Source organism: Hyla sarda, chromosome 5 (genome assembly GCF_029499605.1).
Source record: "Hyla sarda isolate aHylSar1 chromosome 5, aHylSar1.hap1, whole genome shotgun sequence".
Taxonomy (NCBI): domain Eukaryota; kingdom Metazoa; phylum Chordata; class Amphibia; order Anura; family Hylidae; genus Hyla; species Hyla sarda.
The window spans coordinates 117,348,771-117,364,360 of NC_079193.1; the positions used below are offsets into that span (position 1 = coordinate 117,348,771).

The 15,590-nt window shown below is 42.6% G+C and overlaps 1 protein-coding gene across 1 annotated transcript in view; it reads left to right on the forward strand.

The window, feature by feature from the left end:
• TEX10 (testis expressed 10) overlaps positions 1-15,590 on the forward strand; it is a 225,418-nt gene that overhangs the window by 36,674 nt on the left and 173,154 nt on the right. The window contains exons 4-5 of the mRNA XM_056520143.1: positions 9,340-9,449; positions 12,793-13,031. Coding sequence (XP_056376118.1) covers positions 9,340-9,449; positions 12,793-13,031 — 349 coding nt within the window. The remainder of the gene's footprint in view (positions 1-9,339; positions 9,450-12,792; positions 13,032-15,590) is intronic.

Here is a 15,590-nt window from a genome sequence, read left to right on the forward strand (position 1 = left end):
TTTACAACCAGACCTAAAACTGTGGTTGACCACAGTTTTAGGTCCGGTTGTAAAAGCGCATACGGCGCAAAAATGAGCCGACCGAACGTTTCACTCCGGCCGGCTCATTGAAATGAATGACATACGGGATCGCATACGAAGGCATACGGGAGCGCAAGGTTTTAGCTCCCCCCTGCCGTATGCGCTCCCGTATGGGAGAAAACGTAGTGTGAACCCACCCTAACAGGGGCCACAACAAATTCAATAATCGATGTAGCCCAGACCTAGATGAACAACCAGATAGAAATGACATAAGTCTAGATACAATTTCCAGAATCGCTGTCAATAGGGGACTATCCCCAGAGGAAGTACTAACCTGATGCCTGTAGATGAACGGGAATGCCTGGACCACGAGGGACGTCGGTATTTAAACCACCGGCACCGGATATTGAATATCCGGTCACTTACGGTAACTGGAACGCACAGTGTGTTCCACCCGGAACAATGCTTCCGGTTTGGGAGCATACAACTACTCTATTAGGCCAAGGAGAAAATGATGGCTGCGGGTGCAACGCACTGTGCGCTCCACCCGACGTCACTTCCGATACCTCACTTCCGGCATCGGGAGTAGTGAATGTCCCAGCTTAATGCCGGAATGCGAGTGGAACGCATGATGCGTTCCACCTGTCGGTCGCCTTCAAAGATAGAGGGAAGCGACTCCCATACAGAAAACCTGAAGGGGCGAAGTTAATATTGGATGACTGACTGCTTAAGAGTTAGTACTAGAAGCAGAGATACATAATTGAGATGACTACAATAGTAACCAGTGGTAAGGAATTGATTGGATAAAGTATGTATGTGTGTGTGTATATATAATGTGTGTGTATATATGTGTGTGTGTATATGTATGTATATAACGTATATCTATCTAGATAAAAATACCCATATATATATATATATATATATATATATATATATATATATAATTATATTAATCAAATGTGTATTAAAAAATACAATGGTGAGCTAAAAACAATTATAGATTTTTGGGGGAAGGAAGACATAAAGGTGTTAAAAAAAAAAAAAAAAAAAAAAAAAAAAAGTCTGAAAAAAATAACGGCACATAAAGATGGCTGACTTGCCAGACCTATACATATAAACATAATTGTAAATACATGAATGAAGTGACATGCTCATGATAAATGAACAATGATGATATATTGAGAACTTGAACAGAGTTGGATACTCTATAAACATAATTTATATGAATGAAGCGAAAGATAAAGATTCACTTAATCCTGCTGGAGCAGTGGTACAGAGTCTGTAAGTCCATCTAGCTTCCTTTTTGTATTAGAAGTTTGTCTAATGTGCCACCTCTTATGTCTGGTTTATGGACCTCAATCATTTGAAAAGAGATGTTTAGAGGTGAGTCTGCATGATACCGGAGCATGTAATTTACAAGTGTTTTATCCCTTTTGTTTTTGATATCTCCCACATGCTCCAATATGCGTCTCCTAAATTCTCTGAACGTTTTGCCAACGTATCCTTTTGAGCATGGACATGTGGCCAGGTAGATGACATTGCACGTCTTGCAATTAGCATAATCTCTATTTGTAAATTCATAATTATCCATGTATCTCTTAAATTTTTTTGGAGACGTTTATGAATTTACAGGCCTTACATGTACCGCATTTGTATGTGCCCACCAGTTTTGTATCTAACCAGGTCCCTGGTTGTCTTGGTGGCACATAATGGCTATGTACAAGCATATCGCCTATATTCCTGGCTCTCCTGTATGTAAGACCTATCAGATATCATCTCGAAATATTGGCCAATACTTAAATCTGACTCTATAATTGGACCATTAATAGAGGAAAGGGCGGTCATTACAATTATAGAGTCAGATTTAAGTATTGGCCAATATTTCGAGATGATATCTGATAGGTCTTACATACAGGAGAGCCAGGAATATAGGCGATATGCTTGTACATAGCCATTATGTGCCACCAAGACAACCAGGGACCTGGTTAGATACAAAACTGGTGGGCACATACAAATGCGGTACATGTAAGGCCTGTAAATTCATAAACTTCTCCAAAAAAATTTAAGAGATACATGGATAATTATGAATTTACAAATAGAGATTATGCTAATTGCAAGACGTGCAATGTCATCTACCTGGCCACATGTCCATGCTCAAAAGGATACGTTGGCAAAACGTTCAGAGAATTTAGGAGACGCATATTGGAGCATGTGGGAGATATCAAAAACAAAAGGGATAAAACACTTGTAAATTACATGCTCCGGTATCATGCAGACTCACCTCTGAACATCTCTTTTCAAATGATTGAGGTCCATAAACAAGACATAAGAGGTGGCACATTAGACAAACTTCTAATACAAAAGGAAGCTAGATGGACTTGCAGACTCTGTACCACTGCTCCAGCAGGATTAAATGAATCTTTATCTTTCGCTTCATTCATATAAATTATGTTTCTAGAGTATCGAACTCGGTTCAAGTTCTCAATATATCATCATTGTTCATGTATCATGAGCATGTCACTTCATTCATGTATTTACAATTATGTTTATATCTATAGGTCTGGCAAGTCAGCCATCTTTATGTGCCCTTATTTTTTTTTATATGTTATATACATTTTTTTATTTTTTACATCTTTGTCTTCCTTCCCCCAAAAATCTATAATTGTGTTTAGCTCACCATTGTATTTTTATATTCATTTGATATATATGTATGGGTATTTTTATCTAGAGATATACCGTATAAGCCGACCCGAGTATAAGCAGAGACCCCTAATTTCAACCCAAAATCCCAGGAAAAGTTATTGACTCGAGTATAAGCCCAGGGTGGGAAATAAATCATCCCCCCCCTGTCATCATCCAGACCCGTCATTAACATCCTCATCATCATCACCGCCTGTCATCATCCAGACCCTCATCATCATCACCTGTCATCATCCCCTTGTCATCATCCCACACATCCCCTCTTCATCATCCCCTTGTCATCATCCCCACCCCCCTTCATCATCCCCTTGTAATCATCCCACACCCCCCCTTCATCATCCCCTTGTCATCATCCCCACCCCCCTTCATCATCCCACACCCCCCCTTCATCATCCGCCCTCAGTGGTCTTCAACCTGCGGACCTCCAGAGGTTTCAAAACTACAACTCCCAGCAAGCCCGGGCAGCCATCGGCTGTCCGGGCTTGCTGGGAGTTTTAGTTTTGAAACCTCCGGAGGTCCGCAGGTTGAAGACCACTGCGGCCTTCAACATCATCCAGCCCCCTCTCACCCCCCTTTAGTTCTGTACAGTACTCACCTCCGCTCGGCGCTGGTCCGGTGCTGCAGGACTGTCCGGAGAGGAGGTGGTCCGGTGGGATAGTGGTTTCGGGCTGCTATCTTCAGCGGGGGCGCCTCTTCTCCACGCTTCCGGGCCGGAATAGAGGCGTTGCCTTGACAATGACGCAGAAGTACGTTGGCAATGAACGTACCTCTGTGTCGTTGTCAAGGCAACGTGACTATTCTGGGGCCGGGCCCGAAGCGCTTAGAAGAGGCCTCCCCGGTGAAGATAGCAGCCCGGAACCACGATTCCACCGGACCACCTCCTCTCCGGACAGTCCTGCAGCACCGGACCAGCGCCGAGCGGAGGTGAGTACTGTACAGAACTAAAGGGCGGTGAGAGGGGGCTGGATGATGTCGAAGGCCGCAGTGGTCTTCAACCTGCGGACCTCCGGAGGTTTCAAAACTACAACTCCCAGCAAGCCCGGACAGCCGGTGGCTGCCCGGGCTTGCTGGGAGTTGTAGTTTTGAAACCTCTGGAGGTCCGCAGGTTGAAGACCACTGCGGGTGGAGAGTTCACTCGAGTATAAGCCGAGGGGGGTGTTTTCAGCACGAAAAATCGTGCTGAGAAACTCGGCTTATACTCGAGTATATACGGTATTTTTTATGATAATGTATGTGCATTTCATTCATGTTTGACTAGACACTAACAGACTCATACATATGACTGGTACTTATGACTGACGGACCCGGACCTGTGTATTAGCATTCATTTATCGTAACTATCATTTTTCTTGTATCTGCTTTACACTATTTTGTATTTGTATCTGAATTGTTAATATTATCCTCTCATACCTGATGAACTCACTCCAACCCAGGAGAGAAACACGTTGGCCGGAGAGGTTGATATATGTATACTTGTACTAACTGTTCGTACTGTAATCACTCCCATAATCCTATCCTTCACTTAGTTGTTAGGAGATTTTTTCAGGTAGGGAATTAAATTAGGGCATCACCTGTACCCCCATTCCCCTGTCTTTCCCCTTGTTTGTGCTTATTTTCACAAATCATGTACATATTTACTAATTCATTTTATTATACTTCAAGTAAAAGTTATATTTTAATCCTAATTGATTTTACAATTTGTTGGATTCTGAGTACATAACATCAAGCATCTTAAAAATGATTGACCATTGTGTACTGGATCACCAGAGATATTGTTTAATTCAAGGGGTAGTGATACTTTTCTATTACTGTTTCGCTTAAAATCCCCCTATTTTGAAGACATATTTAACTTTTTCATTTTTCCGTATAAGCGGCGGTATGAGGGCTCATTTTTTGCTCCGTGATCTGTACTTTTTTTTATTGATGCCATATTTGCTTATATAAAACTTTTAATACATTTTTTATAAATTATTTTTTGGAATAAAATGTTATTTAAAAAAAAGCAGCTTTTTTGGGATATATTTATTTATTTATTTATTTATTTATTTTTTACGTTCACGCCATTCACTGTACGGGATCATTAATATTTTATTTTAATAGTTAACCAAATATGTGTATAAAATATTTTTTAACCCCTTCCCGACCTATGACATACCTGTACGTCATGGGTGGCAAGGTGTTCCCGACCCATGACATACAGGTACGTCATGGACATTACTGCCGCTACTCGCGGCATCCCGCAGCGCCCGGAAAGATGGTGGCTATCACTGATAGCCAGCCATCTTACCGTGCGACCACGGGGGGTTTCGTCCCCCACCCACCCCAGCGATCGCTGCTATCAGCTGGTCAAATCTGACTAGCTGATAGCAGCGTTTCGCTATGAAAATACTTAGCAGCGCGGTGTGTGAGTCCCGATCACGGGGATCGGGACACACACCGCTCTGCTAAGTGTCCCTGACCCGTCCCCCGGCGTCACTTACCCGTCGGAGCGGTGTCCCGAGCGGTCCCGGCGTCCTCCGTGCGGTCCCGGCGTCCTCCATGCGGTCCCGGCTGCGCTGCGTCCCGGAGGTGAGTTTCCGGCAGCAGTGCGGCATCTTCATTGGCAGCAGTGAGATCGCCGTAAAGCGATCTCACTGCTGCCTCTGAGAGTTTCAAAACTGCAACTCCCAGCATGCCCAGACAGCCTTTGGCTTTCTGGGCATGCTGGGAGTTGGTTTTGCAACATCTGGAGGTCCACAGTTTGGAGACCACTGTATAATGGTCTCCAATCTGTGCTCTTCCAGATGTTGCAAAACTGCAAATCTCAGCATGCTCAGTCTGTCCAGGCATGCTGGGAGTTGTAGTTCTCTAACATCTGGAAGAGCACAGATTGGAGACCATTATACAGTGGTCTCCAAACTGTGGACCTCCAGATGTTGCAAAACTACAACTCCCAGCATGCCCAGACTGCCCAGGCATGCTGGAAGTTGTAGTTCGGCAACATCTGATCCTTCAGATATTGCCGAACTACAACTTCCAGCATGCCTTGGCAGTCTGGGCATGCTGGGAGTTGTAGTTTTGCAACAACTGGAGGCACACTAGTTGGGAAACATTGTCCGTTTCCTACCTCAGTGCCTCCAGCTGTTGCAATTGTTGCAAAACTATAACTCCCAGCATGCACTGACAGACCATGCATGCTGGGAGTTGTAGTTTTGCAACAGCTGGAGGCACACTGGTTTGGAAACACTAAGTTTGGTTGCAAAACACTTGAAAGTTTATTACTTAACTTAGTGTTTCCAAACCAGTGTTCCTCCAGCTGTTGCAAAACTACAACTCCCAGCATGCACGGACAGCCAAAGGGCATGCTCGGAGTTTGCAACAGCTGGATGTTTGCCCCCTCCCCCCAATGTGAATGTACAGGGTACACTTACATGGGCGGAGGTTTACAGTGAGTGCTGCAAGTTTGAGATGGCGCAAATTTTGCGCTGCAGCTCAAACTTCCAGCGGCAAACTTGCTGTGAACCTCTGCCCATGTGACTGTACCCTAAAAACACTACACTACACTGACACTAACCTAAAATAAAAAGTAAAAAACACTACATATACACATACCCCTACACAGCCCCCCTCCCCCCAAAAAATGAAAAACGTCTGGTACGCTACTGTTTCCAAAACGGAGCCTCCAGCTGTTGCAAAATAATAACTCCCAGTATTGCCGGACAGCCATTGACTGTCCAGGCATGCTGGGAGTTTTGCAACAGCTGGAGGCACCCTGTTTGGGAATCACTGGCGTAGAATACCCCTATGTCCACCCCTATGCAAATCCCTAATTCAGGCCTCAAATGCGCATGGCGCTCTCTCACTTTGGAGCCCTGTCGTATTTCAGGGCAACAGTTTTGGGACACATATGGGGTATCGCCGTACTCGGGAGAAATTGCCTTACAAATTTTGGGGGGTATTTTCTTCTTTAACCCCATATGAAAAGGTGAAGTTGGGGTCTACACCAGCATGTTAGTGTAAAAAAATAAATTTTTTACACTGACATGCTGGTGTTGCCCTATACTTTTCATTTTCACAAGAGGTAAAAGGGAAAAAAGACCCTCTAAATTTGTAACGCAATTTCTCCCGACTACGGAGATACCCCATATGTGGGCGCAAAGTGCTCTGGGGGCGCACAACAAGGCCCAGAAGGGAGAGTGCACCATGTGCATTTGAGGCGATTTGCACAGGGGTGGCTGATTGTTACAGCAGTTCTGACAAACGCAAAACAATAAATATCCATATGTGACCCCATTTTGGAAACTACACCCCTCACGGAATGTAATAAGGGGTGCAGTGAGCATTTACACCCCACTGGCGTATAACAGATTTTTGGAACAGTGGTCTGTGAAAATGAAAAATAAAATTTTTGATTTGCACAGTCCACCGTTTCAAATATCTGTCAAACGCCAGTGGGGTGTAAATGCTCACTGCACCCCTTATTACATTCCATGAGGGGTATAGTTTCCAAAATGGGGTCACATGTGGGGGGGTCCACTGTTCTGGCACCATAGGGGCTTCCTAAATGGGACATGCCCCCCAAAAACCCTTTCAGAAAAACTCACTCTCCAAAATCCCATTGTCGCTCCTTCCCTTCTGAGCCCTCTACTGCGCCCGCCGAACACTTTACATACGCATATGAGGTATTTCCTTACTCGAGAGAAATTGGGTTACAAATTTTAGGGTGATTTCTCTCCTTTTACCCCTTGTAAAAATGAAAAAATTGGGTCTACAAGAAAATGCGAGTGTAAAAAATGAAGATTTAGAATTTTCTCCTTCACTTTGCTGCTATTCCTGTGAAACACCTAAAGGGTTAAAACACTTACTGAATGTCATTTTGAATACTTTGGGGGGTGCAGTTTTTATAATGGGGTCATTTATGGGGTATTTCTAATATGAAGATCCTTAAAATCCACTTCCAACCTGAACTGGGCCCTGAAAAATTAAGATTTTGAAAATCTTGAGAAAAATTGGAAAATTGCTGCGGAACTTTGAAGCCCTCTGATGTCTTCCAAAAGTAAAAACTTGTAAATTTTTTAATGCAAACACAAAGTAGACATATTTTATATGTGAATCAATATGTAATTTATTTGGAATATCCATTTTCCTTTCAAGCAGAGACTTTCAAAGTTAGAAAAATGCAAAATTTTCAAAATTTTCATGAAATTTTTAGATTTTTTACCAAGAAAGGATACAAATATCAGTGAAATTTTACCGATAAAATAAAGTAGAATATGTCACGAAAAAACAATCTCGGAATCAGAATGATAAGTAAAAGCATTCCAAAGTTATTAATGTTTAAAGTGACAGTGGTCAGATTTTCAAAAAATGCCCAGGTCATGAAGGTGAAAATGGGCTGGGTCATGAAGGGGTTAAACACTTTTTGGGGGTGAAATAGGGAAAATGGGACAATTGACATTTTTTATTGGGGGAGGGGGTTTTTCACTTTTTTTTTTTTTTTTTTTTTTTTTTTTTTTTTACTTTTATTTTTACACTTTAATAGTCCCCATGGGGGACTATTTATAGCAATCCTTCGATTGCTAATACTGTTCATTGCTATGTATAGGACATAGCACTGATCAGCGTTCTCGGTCATCTTCTGCTCTGGTCTGCAGGAAGGCAGATCAGAGCAGAAGACTCCCGGAAGGAAGCGGAGGCAGGTGAGGGGACCTCCGTCTGCCATGCTGGATGATCGGATCGCTGTGGCAACGCCAAATACAGTCAACAGGGTGATCCGATCATCCATTTAAGTGACTGCGATGCTGCAGATGCCGTAATCTGTATTGATCACGGCATCTGAGGGGTTAATGGCGGACATCCGCAGGATCGCGGATGTCCGCCATTACCGGCGGGTCCCTGGCTGCGATAAACAGCCGGGACCTGACGCGCATGATCCGGGCATCGCTGCGATGCCCGCGGTTATGCTTAGGACGTAAATGTACGTCCTGGTGCTTTAAGTACCACCTCACCAGGACATACATTTACGTCCTTCGTCGTTAAGGGGTTAAAGGAAACATTTTTTAACAATCATTCGTTCCTTTCAAAGGAACAGCTATACAAATAAAATAAAATGTGGTGTAATGAAGCCAAATACAGTCAACGGGCAATTTCCCATTCTGGTCACAGTAGATAAGAGCATGGGGCCATCAAGCTTAAATATGAATGCTAAAGCAGAAGAACTCATAGTATGAAGGTAGTTAGCATACGGATTACTGGTAGGTAAATGGTTGACAAGTTAACAGTATATAACTACCATTTTTGCTGACCTGTTAATCCCCTCCAGAAATAATTGTATGTTTGCACCATTGCCCTTGCTAAAGCTTGCTCTACATATTTCCTGCTATTGAGCAGAGCGTAACTTGGCATATTCACTATTGATTTTCATCTCTACATTTAGCATTAAGTATGTCCTAAATGGCATCTGTATTCTGCCATTGATGGCATATTCTCCCTATTACTTGGATGGCTTGCATTTGTACATGAAGTGCTGTTTTACTTAATTTTTCATGGGTTTTATTCAACACGTATTTGTTTTTTTTTTTGTGCTTGTCTTGTTAAATCATGCATTGCTCACTTAGTTGCATGTCTTTTTTTCCACAGGATGGCTGGCTTAGGAAGAGTTATCTAAAAGATTTCAAGCATCATTTTATGAAGCATTTTCCATATACTGTGCATGATACTATACAACAGAAGAAAAAATTAAAGAAAGGGTAATTAATTAATTTTTGAGTTTAAGACCAGGCAAGTTGCCTTAGTTTATAACCACAAACATTTTGTTTGTTCTTGTTTAATTTTTATTTATTTTTTCACATTTTATTTGTTTAACCCGATAACGACCATGGACGAGTATAGATGTCCAGGTCTGCGGCCGTTCCGGCACCTGGACGTCTATACTCGTCCATGCTTCTCGTGGGTGCTGCCCAGTGCACCCACGAGATCGCGGCAGTGACCCCAGGCTTTAAGTGTTATGACAGAGGGAGCTCCCTCTGTCACCCCTGCAGCACCCCGCAGCGCGATAGCGAAGTGCTGTGTGTGATCCCCGGCAGGCCGCACAGCCGGGACCGACGAAAACTTCGGTCCCGGCAGTTTAACCCTTACAGCCGCGGTCGGAAGCGTCCGCAAGCTGCAAGGAGTTTTGACAGAGGGAGTGGGGCTCCCTCTGTCTCTCTCCTGTAGCACCCAGCAACAATCGTGGGGTGCTGCTGGTTACCTGGGCAGCCGGGGGTCTTTACAAGGACCCCCACGTCTGCCCCGGTTATTGCCAGAAGCATGTCCTGATATGCTGCCTGCTAGTGTAAAACTAGCAGGCAGTATATATCTGCAATGCTTTGGAATAATAAGTATTCCAAAGCATTAAAAAAAAGTTAAAAAATATAAAATAAAAAAAAGTGTAAAAAAAAAAAAATACATTTATTAAATAAATATAATGAAAAATTAAAATGTACAATTTGTACGATCACACAGCGCACATCCGCAGCATATTATGTGCTGCGGATGCCTGCCAACAGTCACAATAATGAGCTCCCTGCTGCGCTTTGGTAGCTTTGTGTGTCCAATTATAGCGGCAGATTTCCCGCCGGCACTCATGAGCGGACACACTGAGCTACCCAGCCACAGCAGTGATCTCGCCCTTGTGACTGCTGGGGGACATCTGTTACCCTACACTGCATCCTGTTCATACTGCGTTTCCGCAGTGTTAGAGGTATCCGTCAGCATATTTCTGAATGAGACTGCTACAATATACATTGGCTTCCCTTTTTAAACATGACAACGGACACCGATACTGCAGAAATGCAGTATGAATGGGGACTATTCATATAATGATTCCCTGAAAGCCAAAAGGGGCTCCTCTCCTTCTTGGTCCTACCAGGCAGTCGGGCAACCAGATATGGCCTAAGTAGGGGTACTGCCCAGCCCGGGACGAACTGGGTGATAAAATAAAGGTGCATTTCCTCCATTTCAAAAGCGACGTACCAAAATGATGTCCCACAAATAATTTGTGGAAAAATAAATCTAATTACAATTTTTCCACTGACTTTGATATAATTCTAGCCACACAATTAAGGGCTCAACGTACTCACTTTTGCCCTAGGTGAATACTGTAGGGGTTGTAGTTTCGAAAATAGGGTCACATCTGGAGGTGTGATATTGCTCTGACAGCTAGAATGCTTTGCAAGATGAAGTGCGGCCTATAATTGGTATAATGTTATCCTGAAAGCCAAATGGGGCTCCTCTCCTTCTGGGTCCTACCACACCGCCAAGGAATCAAATATGACCTAAGTGGGGTTATTTCCAAACACGGGCCGAGCAGCTTAATAAAATATAGGGTGCATTTCTTGCAATATCAGAATTGATGTACAAAAAATATGCCCCACAAATGATGCATTTGTGAAAAAATGCAAATTTTGAGTTTTTGACACTGACTTTGTAATAATTCCTGCCAAAAAACTATGGTGTTAAAATACTCACTGTGCCCCCTAGCAAATACCTTGAGGGGTCTAGTTTTTAAAATGGGGTCATTTTGGGGAGGGGGTGGGGGGGTGTTCCAATGATCTACCACCTTCAAATTTCTGCAAACTTTGCTTAGCACATAAAAAAAATGTACTTTTCAAATTTTCTAAATTTCAAGTTAACTTGTTAGGATTCTAACTCATTTAAAATGTTAAATAAAAAAAAATGCTGTCAAAATAAAGTAGACATCTGAAAGTATAAGTTTCATAAACTATTTGGTCAGTAATTATAAATATATGCAACCTATTAGTGTTAAAATAGCCCAAAAAATTTTTTTGGGGGGAATTTCATGATTTTTTTTTGTTGAAAAAAAAAAAAAAAAACTACAAATGATATTGGCTTACTTTTACTATGTACATGAAGGAAAACTTGTGACAAAAATACAATGTCAGAATTATTGTGACTTGCAAAAGGTTACCAGAGTTATTCTCTAATAAAGTCAGACATCCCAGATTTGAAAAAACAGGCCTGGTCTTTCAGGGGCATACAGGTTTATTTGTATTGGTCCTTAAGGGGTTAAAGGAAATCTGTCATCAGTATCCACCACTCTAACCTGTCATACAGGCTTGTAGTGCAGGTGATACTGATCAAAATGATACTTACCACGTCCCAAACCGTCCAGCCGTTGCACCGTTTGATTTTTATTCTTATGTAAATTAGGTCCTTTGGGGGCATGGGCCAAGCTGCGGCTGGAGCTCCGGGCACCCCACGTCATCTTCGGCTCATCCAAATGCCTAATCCCCCTCCCTGCTTGCGTGGCAGGTTTCTCTCCAACGCATGCGCTGCTTCACCCAAGAAGCGGTGCCAAGGCTGTAGAGTAAACTAGCAGCACAAGGAGGGAGGGGGAATAGGCATTTGGATGCGCCCATGCCGCAAGGACATCATTTACATATGAAGAAAAATCTAAGTAACGTCAGAACGGCTGGACGGTTCGGGACGCGGTAAGTATTGTTTTGATCAGTATCACCCGCACTACAAGTCTGTATGAAAGGTTAGTGCGGGTGATACTGATGACAGATTTCCTTTAAATATCTTTCACACACATGCTGGAAAGCCATGAAATTTTTTTTCCTTCGGTTATTTTATTTTCGCTTCTTGCTTCTATATTATTATACATAATTAAATTAGTATAAAATATATCTGTCATATGCTGATGTATGTATATATTTTATTAGTTTTTTACTTATTTCCCTGATGACTGGTGAAAATGTAAAGAAAGAGGCAAATAAGGGTCAGTTTTTCACTGTAGCTACCCAGTGTTTATGTGAGAGATGGGATAGAAGCAGAAAGCATGTTGCTTCCTCAATCTGCTCATTGTGTCATAGGAAAGCAGGGTACATGAACCTGCACGGTGTTTCCAATGGTTTTCTGATTAGTACGTATTGTATTCATGTAATTTATGTAACATCAATATTTATGACAGTAAAATTATTCAGTATATTTATTTTGCCGGTAGGTAATTGACATATAGATATATATATAATTTTTTTTTAAACTTGGGCTTTTTTTTTCTTTTTTAATTTTTATTTGTTTATATTTTAGTAACAAAGATGAATTTCTCTCTCACAATGGTCTGGATCATCTTTTACTAAATTTAACATTATGTGACATAATGGTGACATTGGCAGATGCCTCAACACTTCATGAGGATTCAGGATGGCTGAATATGATAAGAATATTTGTGACTGAAAAGTTGGTGAATGGAGGAAGGCTGAACAGCAAGCAGTTAAAAAGACTACTGGAAGTAACCAATAGACTGTTATATGTTCAAAAAAACAGGGGTGAGACATTTTTCTTTTCTTTTAAGTTCTAGTTAGAATCTGCCTGTCATTTTAAAAAGATTTTTTATAAACCGGAATGGTTTTGTTTGAGCCCTTCAGAGTGGTGACAAGGGGGGTTTAGTATTCATACTGCTGTTATAGATCTTCTTAGACTATGTGTAGTATTTCCACTCTGCTTCATTCAGTGAGAGGGAACTGAACTGCAATACCACACACAATCTGAGGAAAAGAGTGGTGGTGTTTCTTGAGGAAAGCAGCTATGTTTTACTAATCCTGAATACTCCTATGACTTCCTCCTTCCAATGTTGTCCGCTCAGCCAGAACCAGAAGACAGAATCGCTCCAATGTCTGTCATTACAATGGTTAAATGCTGCAATTAAAGGGGTTATCCAGGAATAGAAAAAAAAAGACCGAACTTCTTTCAAAAACCGCTCCCTGCCTGTCTTCAGGTTGGGTGTGGTTCTGCAGCTCCGTTCCATTCAAGTAAATGCAGGGGTGTGGAAATAAAAAAAAAAAAAACTAAAAAAAAAAACTAAAAAACACACTACTTGTCCAAGGGACTAAAACGGAGAACAATCCACTTGTCCTGGTAGACAAAATAATTTTATCAAAATAGTAAGTAAATTTGGGGGTTTTCTTTTTTTTCCGCCATTCACCTTGTGGTCAAACTTACACATTATTTTAATACTTTAGGTCGGCCTGATTATACCAGTACCAAATATATTTTTTTCCTTTAAATAAATAAAATTCCTGACCCCTATAACATTATTTTTCCGTATACCGGGCTGTAGAAGGACAAAATTTTTGGCCCGTAATCTGCTGTATGTATCAGTACCATTTTGGTATTGATCGGATTTTTTGAACACTTTTTAAAAAAAAATTCTGGGATATGATGTTATAAACATAAAAAAAACTCAATTCTGTGATTTAAATTTTTATTTTATTTTATTTTTTACTCCATTGGCCCTACGGAATATAAAATGTTATTTTTTTAAATAATTTGGACAATTATGCACACGCCAATACCAAATGTTTATTTTTATTATGTTTACATATTTTTATATGGGGAAAAGGGGGGGGGGGTGATATGAATTTTTATATGGAAGGGGTTAACTCCTTAAGGACCTAGGGTGTATGGATACGCCCTGGCTTTCTGGTACTTAAGGACCCAGGACGTATCCATACGCCCGTGGGGACCGGACCGGGGTGACTGCTGATATCGATCAGCAGGCACCCCGCGCAAATGCCCAGACCCCCCCCATGTCGGCGATTGGCGCAAATCGCAAGTGAATTCACACTTGCGATTTGCGCCGATTCGGGGCTATGGTGACCCGATGACCCGGAATAGAAGGGGGATCGCGGGTGTCCATGACACCTACGATCCCCCTGAAGCGATTAGAGTGAGGTGGCAGGGGTGCCACCCCTCCTATCCCTGCTATTGGTCATCAAGATGCGATGACCAATAGCAGATCGGGGGCGGGGGGCTTTACTTTCGGTTTCCCCGTCCTGCCCACCCACAATAGGCGGGGCAGAACAGGGAAACGACACAGGACCGGCGCCAAAGTCCACTCACCCAAAGGCGACGGCAGCGGGCGACGATCGACGGCGTCAGTGGGCGACGTTCGATGGAAGAAGAGGACGGCGACGCAGCTCCGTGGATCCTACGGAAGCCGGTGAGTTGCTTAGCAACATCTGGAGGGCTACAGCCTAAGACCACTATAGCTGTTTGGGCATGCTGGGATTTGTAGTTTTGCAACAGCTGGAGAGCTACAGTTTGAGACCACTGCACAATGATCTCTATACTGTCGCTCTCCAGATCTTGCAAAACTACAACTCCTAGCATGCCCACATAGCAGTTTGCTGTCTGGGCATGCTGGGATTTGCAGTTTTGCAACATCTGGAGGTTCACAGTTTGGAGATCACTGTGCAGTGGTCTCTAAACTATAGCTCTCCAGATGTTGCAAAACTGCAAATCCCAGCATGCCCAAACAGCTGTCTCAGCATGCTGGGAGTTGTAGTTGTGTACCTCCAGCTGTTGCATAATTACATCTCCCAGCATGCCCTTCGGCGATCAGTACATGCTGGGAGTTGTAGTTATGCAACACTGGAGGCACACTGGTTGGAAAATACTGAGTTAGGTAACTGAAGGTTTTCCAACCAGTGTGCCTCCAGCTGTTGCAAAAGTACAACTCCCAGCATGCACGGTCTGTTAGTACATGCTGGGAGTTGTAGTTTTGAAACAGTTGGAGGTTTGTCCCCCCATGTGAATGTACAGGGTAAATTCACACAGGCAGGTTTACAGTTAGTTTTCTGCTTCAAGTTTGGGCTGCGGCAAATTTTTCGCCGCAGCACAAACTCCTAGCGGTAAACTCACTGTAAACGGCCGCCAGTGTGAACGTACCCTAAAAACACTACACTACACTAACAGATAATAAAGAGTAAAACACTACATACAACCCCCCGTACACCCCTCCAATAAAAATGAAAAACGTATTGTATGGCAGTGTTTCCAAAACGGAGCCTCCAGCTGTTGCAAATCACCAACTCCCAGCATTTCCG